General features: G+C 51.5%; 9 protein-coding genes across 9 annotated transcripts; 7 read left to right on the top strand and 2 right to left on the bottom strand.

The window, feature by feature from the left end:
• Nucleotides 1–780: 780 nt before the first annotated feature.
• Nucleotides 781–2,821, top strand: A1O5_05127 (uncharacterized protein; the record flags this gene model as incomplete). Its single annotated transcript, XM_007745730.1, has 2 exons — nucleotides 781–949; nucleotides 999–2,821. 2 exons carry the CDS (start codon nucleotides 781–783, stop codon nucleotides 2,819–2,821), a joined length of 1,992 nt encoding a protein of 663 aa, XP_007743920.1.
• Nucleotides 2,822–3,441: 620 nt separating this feature from the next.
• Nucleotides 3,442–3,735, top strand: A1O5_05126 (uncharacterized protein; the record flags this gene model as incomplete). The annotated part of the gene is made up of 1 exon (XM_007745729.1): nucleotides 3,442–3,735. One exon carries the CDS (start codon nucleotides 3,442–3,444, stop codon nucleotides 3,733–3,735), a length of 294 nt encoding a protein of 97 aa, XP_007743919.1.
• A 224-nt stretch (nucleotides 3,736–3,959) lies between these two features.
• A1O5_05125 (uncharacterized protein) lies at nucleotides 3,960–4,405 on the top strand (the record flags this gene model as incomplete). Its single annotated transcript, XM_007745728.1, has 2 exons — nucleotides 3,960–4,101; nucleotides 4,236–4,405. The coding sequence occupies 2 exons, from the start codon at nucleotides 3,960–3,962 to the stop codon at nucleotides 4,403–4,405; spliced, it is 312 nt and encodes a 103-aa protein (XP_007743918.1).
• Nucleotides 4,406–4,674: 269 nt separating this feature from the next.
• Nucleotides 4,675–5,022, bottom strand: A1O5_05124 (uncharacterized protein; the record flags this gene model as incomplete). Its single annotated transcript, XM_007745727.1, has 1 exon — nucleotides 4,675–5,022. A coding segment is annotated over one exon (348 nt), but the record flags the coding sequence as incomplete, so codon positions are not given.
• A 622-nt stretch (nucleotides 5,023–5,644) lies between these two features.
• A1O5_05123 (uncharacterized protein) lies at nucleotides 5,645–6,450 on the top strand (the record flags this gene model as incomplete). Its single annotated transcript, XM_007745726.1, has 2 exons — nucleotides 5,645–5,782; nucleotides 5,848–6,450. 2 exons carry the CDS (start codon nucleotides 5,645–5,647, stop codon nucleotides 6,448–6,450), a joined length of 741 nt encoding a protein of 246 aa, XP_007743916.1.
• A 426-nt stretch (nucleotides 6,451–6,876) lies between these two features.
• Nucleotides 6,877–7,953, top strand: A1O5_05122 (uncharacterized protein; the record flags this gene model as incomplete). The annotated part of the gene is made up of 1 exon (XM_007745725.1): nucleotides 6,877–7,953. The coding sequence occupies one exon, from the start codon at nucleotides 6,877–6,879 to the stop codon at nucleotides 7,951–7,953; it is 1,077 nt and encodes a 358-aa protein (XP_007743915.1).
• Nucleotides 7,954–9,803: 1,850 nt separating this feature from the next.
• Nucleotides 9,804–10,058, bottom strand: A1O5_05121 (uncharacterized protein; the record flags this gene model as incomplete). Its single annotated transcript, XM_007745724.1, has 1 exon — nucleotides 9,804–10,058. A coding segment is annotated over one exon (255 nt), but the record flags the coding sequence as incomplete, so codon positions are not given.
• A 3,257-nt stretch (nucleotides 10,059–13,315) lies between these two features.
• A1O5_05120 (uncharacterized protein) lies at nucleotides 13,316–14,902 on the top strand (the record flags this gene model as incomplete). The annotated part of the gene is made up of 2 exons (XM_007745723.1): nucleotides 13,316–13,593; nucleotides 13,684–14,902. 2 exons carry the CDS (start codon nucleotides 13,316–13,318, stop codon nucleotides 14,900–14,902), a joined length of 1,497 nt encoding a protein of 498 aa, XP_007743913.1.
• Nucleotides 14,903–15,416: 514 nt separating this feature from the next.
• On the top strand, nucleotides 15,417–17,088 carry A1O5_05119 (uncharacterized protein; the record flags this gene model as incomplete). The annotated part of the gene is made up of 4 exons (XM_007745722.1): nucleotides 15,417–15,470; nucleotides 15,534–16,109; nucleotides 16,168–16,299; nucleotides 16,351–17,088. 4 exons carry the CDS (start codon nucleotides 15,417–15,419, stop codon nucleotides 17,086–17,088), a joined length of 1,500 nt encoding a protein of 499 aa, XP_007743912.1.
• Nucleotides 17,089–20,011: the final 2,923 nt, after the last annotated feature.

Below are 20,011 nucleotides of genomic sequence, written 5' to 3'. Positions count from 1 at the left end.
CAAGGGCGACCAAGGAGGGTGTCAGCTCCCGTAAAGGAGGGCAGGCGCCCAAGTCATCTGAGAGCTGGTGAGAGCGCAACGAAGCCCACGTGGATTCCATGGTCCAGCTAATTGGCCTTGGACAACCTCATCTCGCGGTCAGAGTTTTGGGGGTTGCAGAAGCAACAGTGTCAACTTGCCCTTGGGAAAAGGGGGCAGCTGCAGGATCAAGCGAGGAGTTGCGCAGTCCCAGGATACCGCAATCGATATTTAGATGTGCTCAAACCCCGAAGGAATCTGCTCGCACAGCTGTCTCAAAGTGTTGTTGGCGACCTCGTGCGCGAAAAAAAGGCCTCCCGCAACGTCACATCGCCCAGCTGGCGGTCGGGTATTGCTTCCTGAATCTCGGACCCGTGCCTGAGCATCGCGGGGCGCATCTAAGGGGGGACTTGCAGGGGCGGTTGGTCCAATTAGGCTCGCCTAGCCAGTCGCCTTCTTCCGCAGGTGCCCTCGGAGGTGCCCTTGGCTGCCCAGTGGTGCCCTGGCATTCCGGCTAGTCATACCGCTTGACCGATCCTCCATTCGCCGGATGACGTGGGTTCTCTGAGCCCAATTTTCCACCACCTTCACCTCGAGGACCTTTCACCCGCGTCTGCGCCTTTGCTCGTCGACTGCAAGGGATTTCTTTTCACTCGGAACATTCTTTCGCTCAGGTACATCGACTTTCTCGCTCGTTCATTCGGATGCCCTTTGTTCCCTCGACCTGGGCAAGTCGATGTGACCACCACTAGCAGCTCAGCCATGGTTCGCCTTGCCCGCTGCCTGGTGCTCTGGGCAACCTTCGCAGCGGCAGCACCTCCAAATATCCCTCGGAAACATGATGGCCTGCAGCAAGCAATCGTCGGATCGTCGACCTCAAAATCCCAACCTGCTCCCAGAAAATTAAGGGGTAGATTCCTCCACATTACAGGTAACTGCGGGTTCCCCAACAACCCCGGCTGCGCTGACCCGTTCTGCAGACATTCATCCCGACCCCTTCTACAAGTCCCACTCCGATCCTGAAGAGCAATGCCATTCGGGCCATGGCGAGGCTGCATATTTTGGAGCAGAAGTAACAGACTGCGATGCCCCCATAAGCCTGGTTAATGCCACCTTCCAATGGATTCAAGCGAATCTCAAAGACGAGATTGATTTTGTCGTCTGGACTGGCGACTCGGCCCGCCACGACAACGACGAACGCCTTCCCCGATCGGATAAACAGGTGCTCAAGCTCAACCGGTTCATTGTAGACAAGTTCATCGAGGCTTTCGGCAAACCGGACAACATAGACGACCCGGACCCGACCAACGATTTCGTAATCCCAATTGTTCCTACCTTTGGGAACAACGATATTCTTCCTCACAACATCTTCACACCTGGGCCGAACAAATGGACGCGGGCCTACCTGGATGTATGGAACCGGTTTGTTCCACAGGCACAACGTCATTCATTTGCAAGAGGTGGTTGGTTCTTCACCGAAGTCATCCCTAATAAACTGGCGGTCTTTAGTCTCAACACTCTGTATTTTTTCGATTCAAACTCGGCTGTTGATGGCTGCGATTTGAAGTCGGAACCGGGCTACGAGCACATGGAGTGGCTGCGGATCCAATTACAATTCCTCCGCAACCGAGGAATGAAGGCCATCCTTATAGGCCATGTGCCGCCGGCCAGGACCGAGAGCAAACAGAACTGGGATGAAAGCTGTTACCAGAAGTTTACCCTTTGGATGCGACAGTACCGAGATGTCATTGTCACCTCGATCTTTGGACACATGAACATCGATCATTTTATGTTCCAAGATGTCAAAGAATTGCATTACAAGTTCAAGATCAAGGGTGTCGACAAGCGGCTAAGATCGCAACCAGATAACGCCACCTTTTCCATCGCCGCCAAAGCCCAATACTTGAATGAATTGAGATCAGGCTGGTCAGAACTACCCACACCGCCAGTCGGACATTCATATTTGTCTGTAGATGGTGAGGCAATCCCGGATGATTTTGTCGATGCCCGAAAGAAGGATGGAGAGAGGGAGCTTGCAAAATTTCTGGAGGCGATCGGCGGGCCATGGGCTGAACGATTCAGCATGTCCTTGGTATCTCCGAGCGTTGTTCCAAACTTCTTTCCGACCCTTCGAGTTGTGGAGTACAATGTCACAGGGATGGAGGATGATCACCCAGCCGACGGGGCGATTGGGGAACCTGCGGTTGCACACGACATCGACGGTCAAGCATATGAGGAGATGATCTTGGAGCAATCGGAGGAAGATGAGTCTGACAAAGACATTAACCCGGAAGATGATGTCCACGATCTCAAGAAGAAGAAGAAGAAAGGCAAAAAGAAGAAGCCGAAGAAACCCAACTTCCCAGTCCCCAAACCACCATCCGAGACGTCTCCTCCCGGACCCGCTTATTCTCCGCAGTCGCTGTCACTGCTGTCGTTCACGCAATACTACGCCAACCTGACTCGAATACACGAGCAGATGCATAATAACAAGTCACCGAAGCAAGACCGGTACCAATACTTCAATTACTACCCAGAGTACACAACGAACAACGACAGTGCATATCAGATGAAAGATTTGACGGTGCGCTCCATGTTGGATCTGGCCGAGAAGATGGGACGGGATAGGCTGAAGTTGAGCCATGCCGATACCGAGGATGTCGAGATTGATGTCGATTCCTCCAAGAAAAGCGGCCGTAAGGACGAGACAAAGACTCGCAAGAATCATCTATGGAAGACATTTATTAAGCGGGCCTTCGTGCACACGAAACCTGACGATGAGATCGATCAGCAATTTGGATGAATGTCCGCTTTGGGAGAAAGGCCAGGCAGTGCCAGTGCTGCTTCCTCTCTGGCCCCCTCTTATTTTCTTTGACGTTTCTTGTCAATGTACGATCAGTGAGATAATGAGCCAACGACCCTGGAGTGTGCCGGTGAATTCGGGTATGGAACGGATCTATGGAACCGGGACAGGTTAGAGACTTGATGACTTCTTATGACATTACGGGCGATGCGGTTGGATCCGTTTGTGGAAGTCGGGCGTATACATATACTGAATACTCGATCCTCGTGTACTAGAACTTCATAACAATTGCAGACGGTGACAGTGCTCACTGCGGGGTACATACGATGAATAGTAAGTACTCCTTCCACGACGAATAGTATGTGGCTTGTCTACGACCCCATTAGATCCTTCCGTACATATCTTTGGTCTTTCTCGTTCCACTTCCACTTCCACCTCCACTTCTACTTCTACTTCTCCTTCTACTTCTCCCTAAACCACTCTAACACCTTATTGACATTCAACCTCTTGTCAAGAATGTGAGGGTCTGAAAGGATGATCCGACTCCAGAGCCAGTTCAATCTATGACGGCCAACGAACCTCATCCCAACGACTCTTCGTGGACTCCTGAATCTACACAAATGGCCACCGCCACGAGCACTTCGCCTGCTACGCGCTCCTCGACCCTGGCCGACCACCCCAGCCTCCAGCCCGCCTTTCACCTCACCATCATCATCGGTCCTGCCACGCCCGTCGGCTCGCTCTCTCGCGGCACGCCATTGACCGTCGTCCCACTCATTTCCGGCACCTTTGTGAGTGAACCAGGCTTTCCTGTCAGAGTGGATGCGAGGTTGAAAGGCCCGGGCGTGGATTATGTGCATAATGATCCCGATGGAGGGCGGATGCGGCTGCGGAGTGATTTGGTTGTTGGGTGAGTGTTCCATCTTCTGCAGCACTCAGCTGTTTCTGTGTTGTTTCTGTGAGGAGAGCTAGAGTGTGGTGAGAAAAGGCTGATTGATGTCTTCGGGAGGAATATCAGAGATCAAAATGGAGAGGTCAGTAGACTTTCCAGTTGCCCATCCAGGTTCCCCTGGGTTCATTGCCGTCTCCCCGTCGACGGTTTCTTTCAGTTTGAAACCAACGAGCACTTTGGGAGCCGATGGTTGACGACCAGATCTCTTTTGTTCCGGCCCTGCAGACGATACACATCCACTACACTGGAATAGTTGACATCACGAATGAAATGCGCCGGATCCTCGGCCGCAGCGTCAATGCAAAATCTACCGAATTTGGTAATTCGTGTACGTCTTATCCGGCCCCAGCTGACCTTCCCCCCTCCTCGATGTTGTCCTATCCAGACCGTTTTGAGGCCGCATACACGGTATGGTGCTAACGGTGGCACCCTCTGGGGCTCGCTTGTTGGAAGTCATACAAGTATCGTTTGAGACGGGGTCGATGCGGTACAAAGCCCTGGAACAGGCGCTCTTTGTCGGTGCTGGGAGATTCATTGTCGGAGAAGGGGGACTGACTGTTGAGTATCGCATTAGTAAGGTATGTAAAGGTCCAGGAGCCGCTGGTGAGGACGATGGCGGAGAGGATGGTTGAGCAGAGAGAGCAAGCCAAGAGGGCTGAAACTATCCCGCTGTGTACGAATAGTCAAATATCACATATGAAGGTAGAAGCTACGACTTTGCCACTGAGATAGATCACGCAAGCAATGGTGTCGCTTCTCCCGCCGCCAATGCTACTCCCCCACCGGTACCACTCTCAGCCTCTGCGTTCGTCCCTGTAGAAGGGGAATGCTTGATGTCCCTATCCCTCCACAAGGGCATCCACCTAGGCACCCGATCGCTCAACCTCCACCAGCCCTGCTTTCGCTTCCTCCACTTCCTCCCAGCCCATCTCGCAATCCTAATACTTGCCCAGATCAAGTACAGGCTCGTCAACGTGGTCAGGACTGCAACCACGACACTCACAAATGTCATGCTCGAGCACCGACAACTAAACGGCCTGGCGCGCATTTCCCACCGCTCCCGCCATGCCAAGGGGCATATTTCGGCGGACTTGAGAGGTGAGAGGATGCCGAACGGGTAAGGGTAGATAGTGTTGGGAACGCAGGTCTGAGACGTCGCGCACCAAGAGCAAGGATAAGGGTTTGACGGGGACAGGCATGCTGGGCAGTGCGGACGGATCCAGCAGTGGAAGAATAGGTCGAGGTCGTCGCCCGGGATGCTTGAGATGTTGATACTGCGGAAGACGGAGGCAAGTTGGGGCGGAAGGGGGGAAGTGCTGTGGTCCATGTTGGCTCCGCCCTTGGTTTTTTTATTATTAGTTTTAATTTATTGTGAGAATGTAATTGTTTCGCTCTCTACAATTCTTCGTGTCGAAGGGGGGGGGAGAGTGTTAGCTTGTGCACAAGGCTGGTAGCCTAATGGGAGAGGCGGGGGAGGCAGGGAAGGCAATAACTTGATTGAAATGTCAAAAGTATGCACATACAAACCATTCTACAGGCATTACAGGCACCCGTAGTACTTGTAATGACCGATGATGGGACATGCAGGACATCGTGGGAGGTGTGGGGTAATTGCACAGCCAGTACAGCTCACGAGGTACTGGGTACTGGGTACTGGCACCGAGGCATCGCATCGTCAGTCTGCGACTCAACGCCCGAGACTCTGATGTGACACGCGACGATCAGGCTCACCAACCTTGTATCATGGCTCTGCAGCGTGGCCTCCCTGTCTCACTCGGTCGACCATCCCTTGCTGCCGGCCACCATTAGAGCCTTGCATGATGTGCAGTCCCTGAAATCGTCCTTGCTTGAATCGTGCATTAACCGCCATCATGCCTCGTGAACCAACTGACAGCTGGCTGTCGAAATTGCGACCCGGGAGACCGCTGCTCGAGGCATGGATCCTATCTGCCATCATCGTCTCCATCTCCAACACTCTCGCTCAAATCATTGATGCGTACAAGAATGAGGTACTGTGCATGCTCTCTCTCGCGGTCTGGGCTCCAGCGAGGCGGCAAGATTGACCAAGGCTCAGAAGGCGTTTGAATTCGATCTCCCCCGACTCCTGCGCTTTCTCTGCCTTGACCTTATCACCGCTCCGGTAAACTACAAATGGCAGGAGTTGCTCGAGAAGATGTTTCCCCGACACGCACCCGCCTCCGCCTCGTCACGCGAAGATTACCACTCGATTCCGCTTGAAGACCATGATGTTGAAAAGGACTCCAACGCGGACGAGGTGGAAGTTGAGCAGGACCCCACCACCGTTGCCGAGGGCTCAAGTCCGCGACAACAACAACAACGGGCGAAGAGGACGAAGAAGAAGAAAAAGAAGGCTTCGGCAAAGAAGAATTGGAAGAACATCTGGACCAAGTGGTTCATAGACTGCATCACACTGGGCGCCATCCTCAACACCGTCGCTTTCCTGGTCATCATGGGTTTTCTGAACGGCCAGCCTGGCAAGATCCCGCATAATCTGCGTACGAAGACGTTAACCATCATTGTCAACGGGTACAAGATTTGGCCGTTTGCCAACATCATTGCGCACAGCGTGATTTCTTTTGAAAGGCGAATCCCGTTCTTTGCGATGGTCGCGCTGTGCTGGAATATATACTTGAGTCTGGTGGCAGAGAGACTCTAGAGGAATCGGGTCTGCACGACTAGACGGTTTGCAGTATTATCTCGTCTCCCAATCCATGTGGGAATGGGAAAAGGCCTCAAGCTGCTAGAATACTCATCCACATCTATCCTCATATCGCCCGGGGAGAGAATAGATTTCCCATGGATCGTCTGTTCAGAAACAACCATCTACACAGCTCTATCTCAATAACGAACTCGACATCGTGAATCACTCATAACTTCTTTCATCATTGTTTCCCTCCCTTTTTGCTGGCCTTGTCGCAAAGCTTTGGAGAAGAGGAATCAAGTCCTGCCGAGTCGCTGGGCTGAGTTGTGTGGGGTTAGATATTTGAGTACCGAGTATTCTTCTCCACTTTCATCACGCTATAAATAAAGCTGTTTCAGTAAGACAGTATTCTCCACACTCGTGGGAAGACTACGGGTTGTCATGGCGTCTTCCATTCCCACGACCACCTCTGGCTTTCGAATAGACCTCACCGCCGGCAGCTTCGATGGCCTCCGACTTGACCCTTCGATGCCTGTTGCGCCATTGGGCCCACAGGACTGCCTCGTGGCTATGCACGCTGTCTCCCTCAACTATCGCGACATCGCGATGCCGCTCAGGCTATACCCCGCTTACACCAAAGAAGACGTCGTGCCATGCTCAGACGGGGCCGGTGTGGTGGTCGCAGTCGGCAGCGATGTGAAGTCCCTCAAGGTCGGGGATCAAGTATGCCCTACATTCTTCCAGGACTTTGAAGACGGGTATCCCACAAAGCAGAGTCGCGCAAGCAGTCTCGGAGGGCTAAATGATGGAGTGCTCAGGAAGCACGCCGTCTTTGGTGAGAAGGGTTTGATCAAGGTGCCCAAGTTTCTCGGCGCTAAGGAGGCAAGCACATTGCCCTGTGCAGCTTTGACGGCGTGGAATGCTCTGTTCGGCGTCGAGGGACGAGCGTTGAAGCGTGGAGACTGGGTATTGACCCAGGGGTCTGGCGGTGTCAGTATTTTTGCCTTGCTGTTCGCCAGGGCACTCGGGGCTCATGTGGTGGCTACGACAGGAGACAAAGGGAAGGAGAAGCGGCTGCGGGACCTCGGGGCCGACATTGTGCTCAACTACCGCGAGGATCCCAAATGGGGCATCGCCGCGAAGGAATACATCGAGAGACAAGGAGGCACGGGAGCGCAACATGTGATTGAGGTTGGGGGCGAGACGTCGATGGAGCAGAGCTTGAAAGCCGTCGCACCGGAAGGCGTCATCTCGATCATCGGGTTCCTTGGGGGCGAAGCAGCAGCTGGTGAGAGGCGGACGGGGTTCTGGGACTGTTTCGCGAGTGCGTGTCTCGTGCGAGGCGTGCTCGTGGGCAGCAAAAGACAGTTTAGGGATATGCTGGCTTTCATGGAGGAGAAAGGCATAAGACCTGTGATAGACGGGAAGACGTGGAAGTTGGAGCAGGCCAGAGAGGCTTACGAGTATCTGAGAGCGCAGAAATTCTTTGGCAAGGTGGTGATTGAAATCGAAGAATGAACACTACAAGCACCACAAGTACAAAGTATATAAAGGGGGTTTTAGATATATATATATATAGAGCATCAGGGACTGCGGATCGAGACAGTTCGTGGCCGAGGCTTGCCCGCCCCTTTATTTTCGGAGAGCAAGGCTCGCGAGCTGGATGGGGGGCTCAGGGCCTCTCATTCTACCTCACTTACTCGCGAACGGACGACCTATCCCCCAAATACTGTTCGACCCTAGAGGGGAGGGGAGTGAAGGCCGGTTCACCCTGACTTTGAACTGAGCCTCACGGAGCACTCCCTCCCTGAGCACCTCCCGAACCCACGCCGAGAATAGGCTGAGCCGCGACGAGGGCCTAACTTAGTTCCCCAGCGATCGCCATATTCCGAGTAGCAAAAGTCCGTCGGGGTGATGTATCGAAAACTGACGTACGAATGGTGCTGAGGCAGAGGGAATTCGATCGTTTCACGAAAGATCTAAGCCGTAGCCTTTTCGAAATCGACGGTCCGAAGAAGACAAAAGGACCCAGACGGTCGGGATAGTCAGAATGTGTAGATATGTTACAAGTAATAATACTGGGTAGGCGATGGACCATGCTCAGAGCGTCACTGTACAATACTCAGACACCCTGTCAGAGCGCCATTTCGAGTGTCACTTTTGCCAATGACCATTCTGGTTGCACTGGCAGGACCTCAAACATGGCACCAAAGCCATGCGTACGAGTAGGGCTACCCTTTGAAGAGGCATGGAATTCGCTGTCCTTGGGAGTGCTGAGAAGCGGGCATGTTAGTCGATTCGCGGTTTTGAATGAAACCGTTTTCCGTCTGTCCCAATTACATATCTGAACTGACCCTCATCAAGGGCGAGTTGCTTCGAGAACGAAAGCGAAGAGGTGGGGAGATCTTGAACAGTAGTCAGCCTGCTATGTCTGTGATGCTGCACAAAACGGCGACAAGATAAAACCAGCGCTAGATGTATCGTGAAATGTGGGAACTGCCAGGTCCTGCTTCGACAGATCTTTCCAAGAACAGGTGCATGGGACACTGTCTGAATGGTTCAAGCGCAATCCAAGCTCAAGTCGGGAACCAGGGAGCGTCTACACAACCGGTTAGCAAGCAAAATCTGCCTTTCTGTATATTTCCCGCGCTGTGAGGGCATCGGCGCTACCATGCTCAATTCTTGCTACGGCGCTGTGGGCCTCTTGGCTAAGTCGAGGTCTTAGCAATGCAGAATCCCGTTCATTCAGCATGCGCTTTATGTGGTGTGCCTTCTCTCTGTCTCCTCCGGCAGGCGAAGAGGCACCCTCGTGCCATAGATAGGCGAGAGCGATTGCTCTCGTGGATATGAATACACAAGCACTTCAGAGAGATTCGTGGTGGCTCCCACACACTTTTACCGGTGACCCGGTTCTCTCCAGAGTCTCCAGCTTCATGTGCACAACGGCCGCCTGTGCCTCATCGAAGGCGTCATTTTCCTCGAAGACAACATGGTCATATTCTCCACCTTCAAAAACGGTATCCAGTCGTCCAGAGCACGCTTGCTGGGACGTCTGCTTAACATGCCCAGAAAGTCTGCACTTTCTCGTCCTCGGGTGTAAAACTGCTTCTTGCATCGTCCAGAGCCGCGTCTGCCATTTACTGCAGAAGATCAAAAAAAAATAGTGCTTGGTCTGCACTCGATGGAACGTCGTATGCGAGAATCTCTTCTGACAAGACGAGAACCTGGACTGCTTCTCTGCACAAGTCGGCCATTCGCATGATTGCCGTACTTCTCAAAGGCTCTTGGACAGGAACATATGGAGTGTCAATTCAAAATAGGGCATCTTAACCGAGAAGCACATATTCGACATATGCACGGATCGACATGAGCCGACAGAGAGGTAAGGCGTCACCTTGTTCATTTCCTCGCCCGTCACTCCAGACATGAGAAAAAGCGTCATATGCAGGGCCGTACTCCCACGGATCATACCTTATTATCTCGATGTCCTCACCTGCATCGTGCTTAAATTGCACAACAGGAAAGCAACCCTCTTTGAGAGCCTCGGCGAGGTCAGTCTCTGGCACAATGACATAAGTGCAGTGGCATTGCGATGTGCTGTGACCACATGTGCTCCGCTGGCACAAACAGTAATGTGGGATATGTTGAGTCCGGTATGTGCCTTTCTCGATATTTGCGCCGACGCAGCTGTCAGTCACACTTTCACACTTTGCCATGTATTGGACTCGTTCCAAATTCAGGAATGAGAGAGGGAATGTAAAGACCTTCGACATCTAGATCCATGCCGATCCTGTCGAGCAAGTTAAAACCAAAACCGGCAGCTGACATCCTTTGTCGGAGAGCTTCGCAATTTGCCACAAACGCAAGCGACTGTGATAGATCGATGTCGGGTATGTAGAAGATGGCAAGATTGGATCTTATTTGGTACACTTGTATCGATAGAGACAGGTGGACGGCCCAGACAGGAACGAACCACCAATCGTTTTCCAGAAGCGGTCGAGATCAAGCAGTGTCCATGCCACCTCGTTTAGGTAATCTGCAGGGTGAACGGCCCAAACTGGAGCTTTTTTCCAGTCATGCCTGGCGTCGAGGAATTCCGTGAAGAGACTGCGCAAAGCCATAAATCTGATTTGCGTAGAATTCCACCCTCATCGATGCGTGTGATGCTTTTGGAAGCCTCAGATCTTGAAACTGGCCTCGGCAGGGCCTCCTGCATGATGCCGAAGACAAACCATGTCTACAGAAACGGGCCAACAATAGCCTGCAGCAAAGGTACACCCTTCTCCGGTGAGCGGTCTTGCGGGAGATCTTTAAATAAGTTTCGCTTATACCCAGTACTCGGTCCAGTCTCGACGAGCTCGACCAGTATTGCCAGCTCGAAGTGGCGTCATGTTCCAACCTTGGGCGTTGGTCATAACCTTGAAACCGTTGGTTGTCGAAGTCGGGTCCGCCGAGGTCAGGAACTAGTGCGTGTGAACGGGTGCCTACCTACTCGGTACAGCCAGCGAGGGACAGCGAATCTCTCATCGGGAGCGAGTAGCGGCAACGTAACGACTACGGAGAAAGGCTAAAAGGGCTTCAGAAGTCGAAGAAGTCGGGCAAGTTACCACGGTGGCCCCAGTGGTCATCCGTATAAGCAAAGGAAGCAAATGCTCAACCGTAGCACATGGCATTAGAGGCGATCCATAATAAAATTGAGTGAGGTTCCTTCTAACTACCAATGCTGAAGCTCATGGTGGACGGAGGTACAGCGCCTTGCGCCTCAAGACCACTCTAACTTCATGAAGACGCTATACTATGCCAAGTTGTACAAGCCTCCCCTAGACCCCAACCTCTCGACGCCCTTCCCTTCCCTTTCCTGCTTGAAGCGCTCATGTTCCTAAGCTTCGGCGTGGGTTCCTAAAAGTTGTGCAACCTCTCCCCGATCAGATCCACCTCGTCCCTAATCCTAGCCCTCCATCTTTCAACTTTTCTTGTAACAGACTGCGCCAGCTTAGTTGACTATCGTCCATAAGAACAAGGGGCACGCAAAATCTATATATACGCATCCGCTGTGGGCTCCTCAGCCTCACGAGGACACCGCTCACTAAATCTCTGCCTGGTCTCTTCGAGTTTGTTCCTTAATGTTGGAACACGTATGCAGTATTCCTACTGAGTAAAGATCTATCCTCTATTTTAATGAAGAAATATACTTTGCACGACCATAGTTATTAGGTCATTTTACTAGTACAGCGTCGAGGTAGGTATGAAAAAAAAATTAAGACACCGCCTTCCTCCTGCTTAATGAAATGAAATCGATCATAACACAACTCTATAAAACGGTTCCGGTAGACCCAATGATATCGGGGACCACACAGCCACTGGAACGCTATCTCATTTCTGGCTCGATGAGGGTTCATCCGGCGAAAGGATAATTGTTGTTCAGTGCTCTACCTGCATGAGTCTACCTTCCACAACCAATGTCTAGTCCGCATGACCATAACTGAACGAATTAGATACCCTGTCAGCCAGAAACGTCGAAATTCAAGGCACGAGAGATGCACGGTGCCAGTGCGCAGCCGGAATCCAACTTCGGCAAACGAATGAGCTCCTGGCCCTCCTTCCTGGCATGCCTTTGAGTCCTCGATGTACCATTCGGCGCCTTTGCCTGATCATTCGCGTCGTCGTGTCCCCTTTTACAAAGGATCAAATTGAACCACAGTCTTGTCAGTAGAACGGAATCTTGGAAACAACCACCCAGAGTTAGCTACATCACTGTTTGATTAAAAGTTGCCCATCCCTGGCAGCAGTTTGACCCGGAAAGTGGCCTCGAGAGGACTCATCACAACTACAACCGAGCAAGGGATCTGGATCGGGGCTATCTTGAAGATTGGAAGCGCCAGAAACCGGGAACCCAGCGAGCCCAAGTTGTGGTCCCCTGCACAGGCTCGTGTTTATGCTCATGCTGTTCAAGGTACGCTTTAACCTGGGCTTTAACTGAGCCTTTCGCTGAACATCCCTGAGCAACACACCAAGGGTCAAATCAGGCGCCCCCCACCAATCAGCTACACCTGCCTCTCGGATAGGTATCTGTAGTTGGGGAACCGATGAGAATGGGTGATTGACAGCTGGAAGATGAAAGAAAGGACTGGGGCGACTGAGGAATGTAGCCACGCGTGTTGTGCCGCAAAAAGCCCTCGCATACTCCTGCTCCGGACTCTAGAATGATCTGGTTGATCCGGTGCAATGCAGTTCCTGTAGAGTAGCATTGTTCTAGGTGGAGTCTGGCCAAGTGATTATAAGGCCTCCCAAGGCCACAATACTCAATTTTGCCTACCGCATCAGGTTAGAATCCGAGGCAAAACCATCACAACTTTTCAGGACTTGCTGATCGTCTTGGACACTATTTCGCATATCGCACGCAAGTTTTCAGGCCATGAGACACAGAGGGGCTGAGAAAGCGAGTCGGAGGACTTCAAAACTCGCAATGAGATTAACCTTGATGAGTCTTGCTGTTAATTGAGCGCTAGGTGTCCACGGAGCTCGGTCAGTGCAATCCACGCCATGGAATATTGTGCAGGATGACTTTCAGCTTCGAGGCTTAGTTGCCATCAAAGGCTCAACCTTGTCAACTTCACTACTGATTCTGGATAGAGAGCCGAAATTCCAGGCATCATCTCCGACGTCTCTCGACTTAGTCCCGTCCGTTCTTTCGGGATGGTAAATTGAGAAACAGAGGCGCTAGATGATACCACCTTTTGGACTTACAAAGGAAGAGGTATAAGTATTGGATTAGTATCTGTTCTCGATTTGACCCAAATATACCAACTTCTTCTTCCCTTTCCTTCGTGTTTCTGGGATATTCCTGCTAAACCATCCTACGCCCTTGACATTCGCAAACATGATGTTGACATTCTTGTCCTCATCACTTTACCTGGCTTTGCTTTGCACTCCCAACTTTGCTTCAGCCTCGCCGCATAACAAAGTCCAGGGCCCAACCATCAAATGGCATAGTTGCAACGAGGACTATAGCTTTCCTTCAGACTTCCAGTGCACCGAGCTTGAGGTTCCGGTGGACTGGAAGTACCCCAAAGGGCCGAAAATTAGGCTTTTCATGAACAAGGCTCCGGCTATAAACCTAGAGGAGCGTATTGGAAGTCTCGTCCTGAACCCTGGCGGGTAAGTAAGCTCATGCTCTTATACCCCAGGAACGCTATTGGTTTCATTTACCCTCTATCAGCCACGACCTGGGGTTAACTTGATTGACAGACCGGGCGGAGCTGGAAGTACGTTCCTAGCCAACTTTGCCTATAACAATGTATCGGGCAGCAGTGTGTATCTGCGAGAATACTTCGACCTAATTGGTCCAGATCCTCGAGGCACTGGTTTGAGTGCTCCAATCAAGTGCGACCCTGGCCTTTGGAACCAGCGTGTATCGAAACAGCCCAGAACCGAAGCAGCCTTCGACAGTATGGTTGCGCACTGGCGCGAGCTTGGTCTGGATTGTATGAAACGGACGGGTGCAAGTTTCAACTACTCTGACACGATCAGTGCCGCTCACGATCTAGAGGCAATACGCCTTGCTCTAGGTGAGGGTGGTCTCAACTACCTTGGGTTTTCATATGGAACGCAACTTGGCTCTCAATACGCCGAGATCTTCCCGTCTAACATACGGTCAATGGTGCTCGACGGTGCGACCGACCACTCTTTCAAAAAGACCAGCTTCCCAGCGGTGGAAGTAAAAGACTACGAGATCGTCCTCGATCACTTCGTTGAGTGGGCGAGTACAAACGAGAACTCAGTGTTGAAAGGACTCAACGTCTCGGCAATGGTTGATGACGTGTTTGCGAAAGCTGAAGAGGCGCCCATCCCCGCCCCAGGGTGCAAACAAGATTCGTCGTCAAGCAGTCCATGCCGACCGAATGTGAGTGGCGAAGAGATGAAGACAATCACCCAAGAGTATATACTCCAACAAAGCACCTGGGGGCTACTCGCCGAAGGTGTGAAGGAGGCTCATCAGGGCAATGCGACGCTCCTTTCCAAACCATGGTATACGGCTTCTTCGAGTACGGACTTCTCACAAAGCGCCATCTCGTGTCAGGACTGGATGTGGAACAGCAGCTGGGCCGAGTGGACCAATCGACAGGATTTGCTACGCAGTGTATCACCTCGCCTTCAGGGCGTCAGTGAAGTTACCGCAGCGCAAGCAGTCTGCCTAGGCTGGCCGTCTCCGGTTGTCAACCCTGAAAAGCCGCTGAATGTTACCGGTGTGTCGACAAACATCCTTGTGGTCAATGCCCTGTTTGACCCCGAAACTCCGTACGAGATGGCTGTCAACCTCCAGACCGAAATCGAAGGTTCTGTCCTCCTTACCCGGAGAGGGGACGGCCACACTTCCTACGGGTTACATGGAGACACTCAGCGTGCTATAGACAACTACTTGGTGAATCTGACACTGCCAGGTGTCGGTACTATCTATGATACATGAGACATCACATTGGTGGAAAGATTGACTGGCTTCAGGGTCAACAGAGAAGCGCAGGGTTTACTGTCGAGGTCGTGCCAGTGGAAACAAGGAATGGGTTTCCATGGTGGAACGAGAACGCCCGAAACTTCGCAGGCGCTAATTAGGGTAGAGCAGGCTTTTTCATTCGATCAATCGCTTTGCATTTGAGTATGTATCTAGTATACGGTGATCATTGACCACGAATGTGACTTAGTGGGAATCAACTTGTTTGCAGTAGTAGCTAGCCGCTTCAGATGGGGAGAAGGGGTTTCGCCGTTGGATGCCTCACTAAGCAACGTAGTATTTGGCCTACTAATCTGCCCAGTAGCACTGCATACCTGGAGGTTGGTGTTGGCGAGATTCCTGCTAGTGCCGGGCCTGTGCCCAATTCACGTATTACATAAAAGCAGAAGGATCTTCTGGTTTCTCAATACGGAGCGCAAAGTTCTCTTCCACCTCATTGCGATCAGCTTATCTTTTTATTCAGTGGCAAGATATGGCGGGAGGACAATCGTTGGGGTGCAGCGTCTGCAAAAAGCGCAAAATCAAGGTAAGTCTGATATAAACCCTGTAGAGTTCGTCTCAGGCAGACTGTCTAAGCTGGTAGATGCAGTGCGATGAGCACGAGCCAGTCTGTCTCAATTGTCAAAAATCCGGCCGCGAATGTTCCGGACCTGCTACGCCTTCTTGGACTCAATTGGATGGGGACGCATCTCTTGTGTCCTTTACACCGGCGAAGATCAGGTGGAGCGTGCCTTCGAACCGTCGTTCTCATGTAACCAAGCCTTGGAACCAACAAAGACACTCACCGATCTTGGCGGCTCGAGCACTAGAGTCGTCCCCTCCAGCTCTCGTGGCGTCGCCGCGTTTAAGCGAAGACCAGAGCCTTTCCAGCAGACTGGTGTACGCTATTGAGAACACGAAGGGTACCGGTTTCACCTTAGAACTGGTAGGCAAGCATCTCGTCCAATTACCAGCTCGTATCGGCGAGAACAAGGCCTTGGATTCCGCCATTGCGTGCTTTCTGTCGGCACATACGAAGTTACTATGCCCTGCTGGGATGACGGAACAGTATCAGCATCAATTGTACAGCCAAGCACTTCGCGACATGAAAGAAGCCGTGGAATCGCCTCGAGAGGTGGACTTTGAAGCCGTTGTTGCGGCAATGATGGTCCTTGGAGACTTCGAGGTGCGTGATATATAATTACGGTACATCGTTCGAGTAACAGGCCTGACCAGGTTGGCAGATTGCTTGCGGTCGTGTCGAAAATGTCCTCGACCATGCCAGGGGCGCGGAAGCAATTCTTAAAGCTTGGGAACCGGGTAGTATTCGATCTGCATGGGCTCTGGATCTGCTCGAGGTGATGGCCTCTTCACTGGTCAGTAAGCATGAGTATGCAGCCTGATGAAACGTGCTCAGTATCTCCCAGATTGCAGTATCGCTGGCAACCGGTCAGGAATGCTTCCTAGACAAACTGGAATGGACGGACGTGTTTGACAGAGCCGCTTGTCAACCATTAATCCCAGCCCGTGAGCTGATCAATTTCGAATATCTTAAATGTTGCGCGCGATTAGCCACCATAGTCCGCTTGTTGAGAAATAAGACTGAAGAAGGCATCTCACCGGAGACCGCCAAACTTATCGACCAAGAGTGGAGAAGGGTTTCCCAAATGAGCGAAGAGGTGAAGAATCTCATGGGCGATTGCACATTCGTGATTGAAGTGAGCTCCGAAGACAACGATATCCCATTCGAGACCTACTACCGATTCTCCGACGTTCAACTATGCGAGACTCTGTGCAACGTGTGGAAACTCTTCATCCTCGTCTCGGCACTGGTACAACATTATTTCCCTGACGATATCACGTCGAAACATCGACGCGACCAAGCACAGGCCGCGATCAATATCTGCAAATGCTTTGAATTTGTCCGACCACTGAAACCAGTCGGGGCATTTTTCATGCATCTGAGCCTCCCTCGGGCGGCCGTAGCGCTTCCTGACCCTTACAGGCAGTGGGCTTTGTCAGCGTACAAGGAAATACTTGACTCGGGACTCGCGATAGGATTCGACATCGCAGCTCCTACGAAACTCCTTGCGCGATGGATGTCCGGCTGGAACGGGTCGTCATATCAGAAATGGTGGCTGGGAGGGGATGATCAGTGGGAGTGATCTGGCGGTGTCCTGCATAAAAGTATCGAATAGAGAGGTACTGTAACAATATGGAGCCTGGATATATCCCGACTTTCTATGAAGAGAACAAGATATGGTGTTTTCGCTTATTATCAATTACCGGAGAAGACCCAAATAGGAAAACAGTTCGGATTGACCTTCATTACTGTACCTCGTGAAAAATTGATGACGACCAAACTGTCTTCATCGACTTGGGCCAAGCTGATACGAGAAGGGGATGGCTTCCATGACTGGCCCCCTTCCAAAACCTGCTGCTAATAGAGTCCATTTTTCTCCTGGCCTTTGAGGAAGAGAGAGGCCCTAGGGGGCTTAGTCTGGGCTTCGCGAGGGCTGTCTAAAGGGTTGCTACTAGACGTGGCTTAATTGAAGGATATGATATATTTTCGAGAGGGTCTAGGGGGCACCTGACTATATACTTTCTGAGGGTCTCGCAACTTTTCAAAGATACTATAAAGGGCTCGAGGGGTTACTAACGGGTCCTTGGTCATTATATCCCTTGACACTCCCCGGGATCAAGAAGTGTGAATCAATGGAGGACATGATAGATTGTAACAGAGCCAGAGAGCCTGTTGACTATAGATGTACCCAGAAATGTTGCAGGCTAGGATAGCTTCGCGATTAAGACCATGTCGCATTGGCAAGGCTGTGAATATAAGGAGCACATCACAAGGCTGTCAATGCACAACACGGAGCAAAGGATGGGCTTTGGACAACAATGCGAACGGCAGAGCTAAGTTATCAAGGCAAATCTAAAAAACTTGCAGTATCTCTGAAAACTGCACAATGTGCCACACATGATCCCTCATAGAGAGAGAGAGATATATATATATATATATATATACATACACCCTGTGATTAGGGAGAAAATTCGGGATTTTATGACAGAGATGGACAATACCATGGGTGGAGGGAAGAATGGTTCGGCCTCTGGCTGCTCTGCCGCACCTAGTACAACAATACCAAAATCAACCATTCACTGAAGGAACCCAGCTGAGTGAATTACGGCCATTCATCCTCTACAATCGCCAAGTTTCCACCGCCTGTGTGGTCTCCCAGAAATATTGTCTCCTGCTCCAGACGTCCAAACTCTCCATTCATCCTTCAAAACATTTCCCCATCTGCTACCGTCACTATCGTATTCTCCTCAAACCCATAGCAACAGCAACAACAACAACAACAGCAGGACTACCAGCAACAATGACCAATATCGCTGGTCTTTGGGCCCTGGTGGCGGCCTGTCCGATGCTTTTCCAAGAGAAAGCGACCGACATTATCGGCTTCTTCGACCAGAACTCTGCACCCATTTTTTGCAGTGTCCTGTCCCATGGAGGCTACTCCTCCTGTCACCACGGCAGTGTACTCTACCATCCATCATGTCCTCGTCTCAACAGTGACTGCACCTACGGAAAGCCACACCACAACCGTTGACGCAAGTGGTCACAGAGCTATTCTCCCCACCCTCTCCACGCCTCCTTCCCCTGCTCCAACTGGCATGCCCCTCCAGGACGGATCCTTCCCAGCGTTCAGCTGGGCCATCTGGCAAACAATCGACTCTCTCATTCCGCAACACGGATTGGAAAGTCTGCATGGTCCCTTCAGGGGGCTGCGGGACATCGGCAAAGCATTGGCAGACGCTGTTGTGCCTTTGGAATTGAAATCCATTCCCACCTTTTTTGGTCGGCCAGAGGATAGTTTGGAGGCACTTCTCCTGACGCTTTCGAACTGGGCTGGGGGGGCTTCCCTTCGCTTCACCACATCTTCCCTCTCTTCTCTCTTCTTTTTCTCTTTTTTTCTGGTCGGTGCTTTGGGCGTGATCACTAGAGAGAATCCGAAACGAAGCGCTCGGCCGGAGGAAGAGAAGCGGCCGGAAGTGGAAGAATAAGAACGAATTGTCAGACAAGAAATGGCACAACTGCCCGACAAGTACAGAACGCGCCGGGACGGAGTAGGAGAATGAGAGGCAACACGTCGGCTCAATGACGAGATATATGCGGTAATCTCTTACGCGTATGGGAGCCTTCGACGAGAACTAGATCGAGTTGATCGATGGCACCTGCTTGGCCTTGTTTTTTTGTCATTTCGTTATTTCTTTGGCTGGGCTCTGCCACGCATTGGATGCGCAACGCGCTGCGGTGAAGGCGTCGCTCGACAAGCGATTCTCGGTTGTCTTGGTATTCATCTTCACCCAGTCATGCGACGCTATCACCTCAGCATGGGAGGCTAATATCTTCTAGGCAGAGATGTTGTTTTGGGAAACGATCAAGAAGTTCTTGCCTTTCTACTTCGGCATGTTAACTCTCATGGTGGAAGACCGAATGGAAAATATGGAAACCGACTGTTGTTGTTTCGCATACTGCAGGACTTCCCACGAGTGCGCTGATGGAGGTCCCAATGGCCAATTATCAGTGACGTGTTTTCGCGGGATCCGTCGGATGCTAGCTGGTCGCAACAGCTGACCAGGGTTGCATGTGGTGGTAGGAAGCAAAAGCAGAAGGACGAAGTAGGAGAAGTGGAAGATTGTTCTCTCAAGCAGGGGAAATGGGCTTGCTACGTCATTCTAGCTGTCATTCTAGCTGTCATTCTAGCTGTCATTCTAGCTGTCATTCTAGCTGTCATTCTAGCTGTCATTCTAGCTGTCATTCTAACTGTCATTCTAACTGTCATTCTGTCATTTCTCCGGATTATCATTTCATTCCATCACCGTCTTGAATGTTGATGCTGCCAATATACCCTGCTCAAGAGAGACCTACTTCTACTCCATGCAAGTAGCGCGAACGACCCTGAGGCTGGCCACACACCATGCAGCTGTTTAAGAACTTTCGACAGAGTTTGCACGGTCCAGACAACATCTACTTCGACGAGACCATCTCCCACTCGCTGGATTTTTGCCCGAACCGGAAAG

Source organism: Cladophialophora psammophila (assembly GCF_000585535.1).
Source record: "Cladophialophora psammophila CBS 110553 chromosome Unknown aczJe-supercont1.7, whole genome shotgun sequence".
In the NCBI taxonomy this organism is placed as follows: Eukaryota; Fungi; Ascomycota; class Eurotiomycetes; order Chaetothyriales; family Herpotrichiellaceae; genus Cladophialophora; species Cladophialophora psammophila.
Note: the sequence above shows the minus strand (reverse complement) of the source record. Positions and strands in the feature narration are given on the sequence as shown.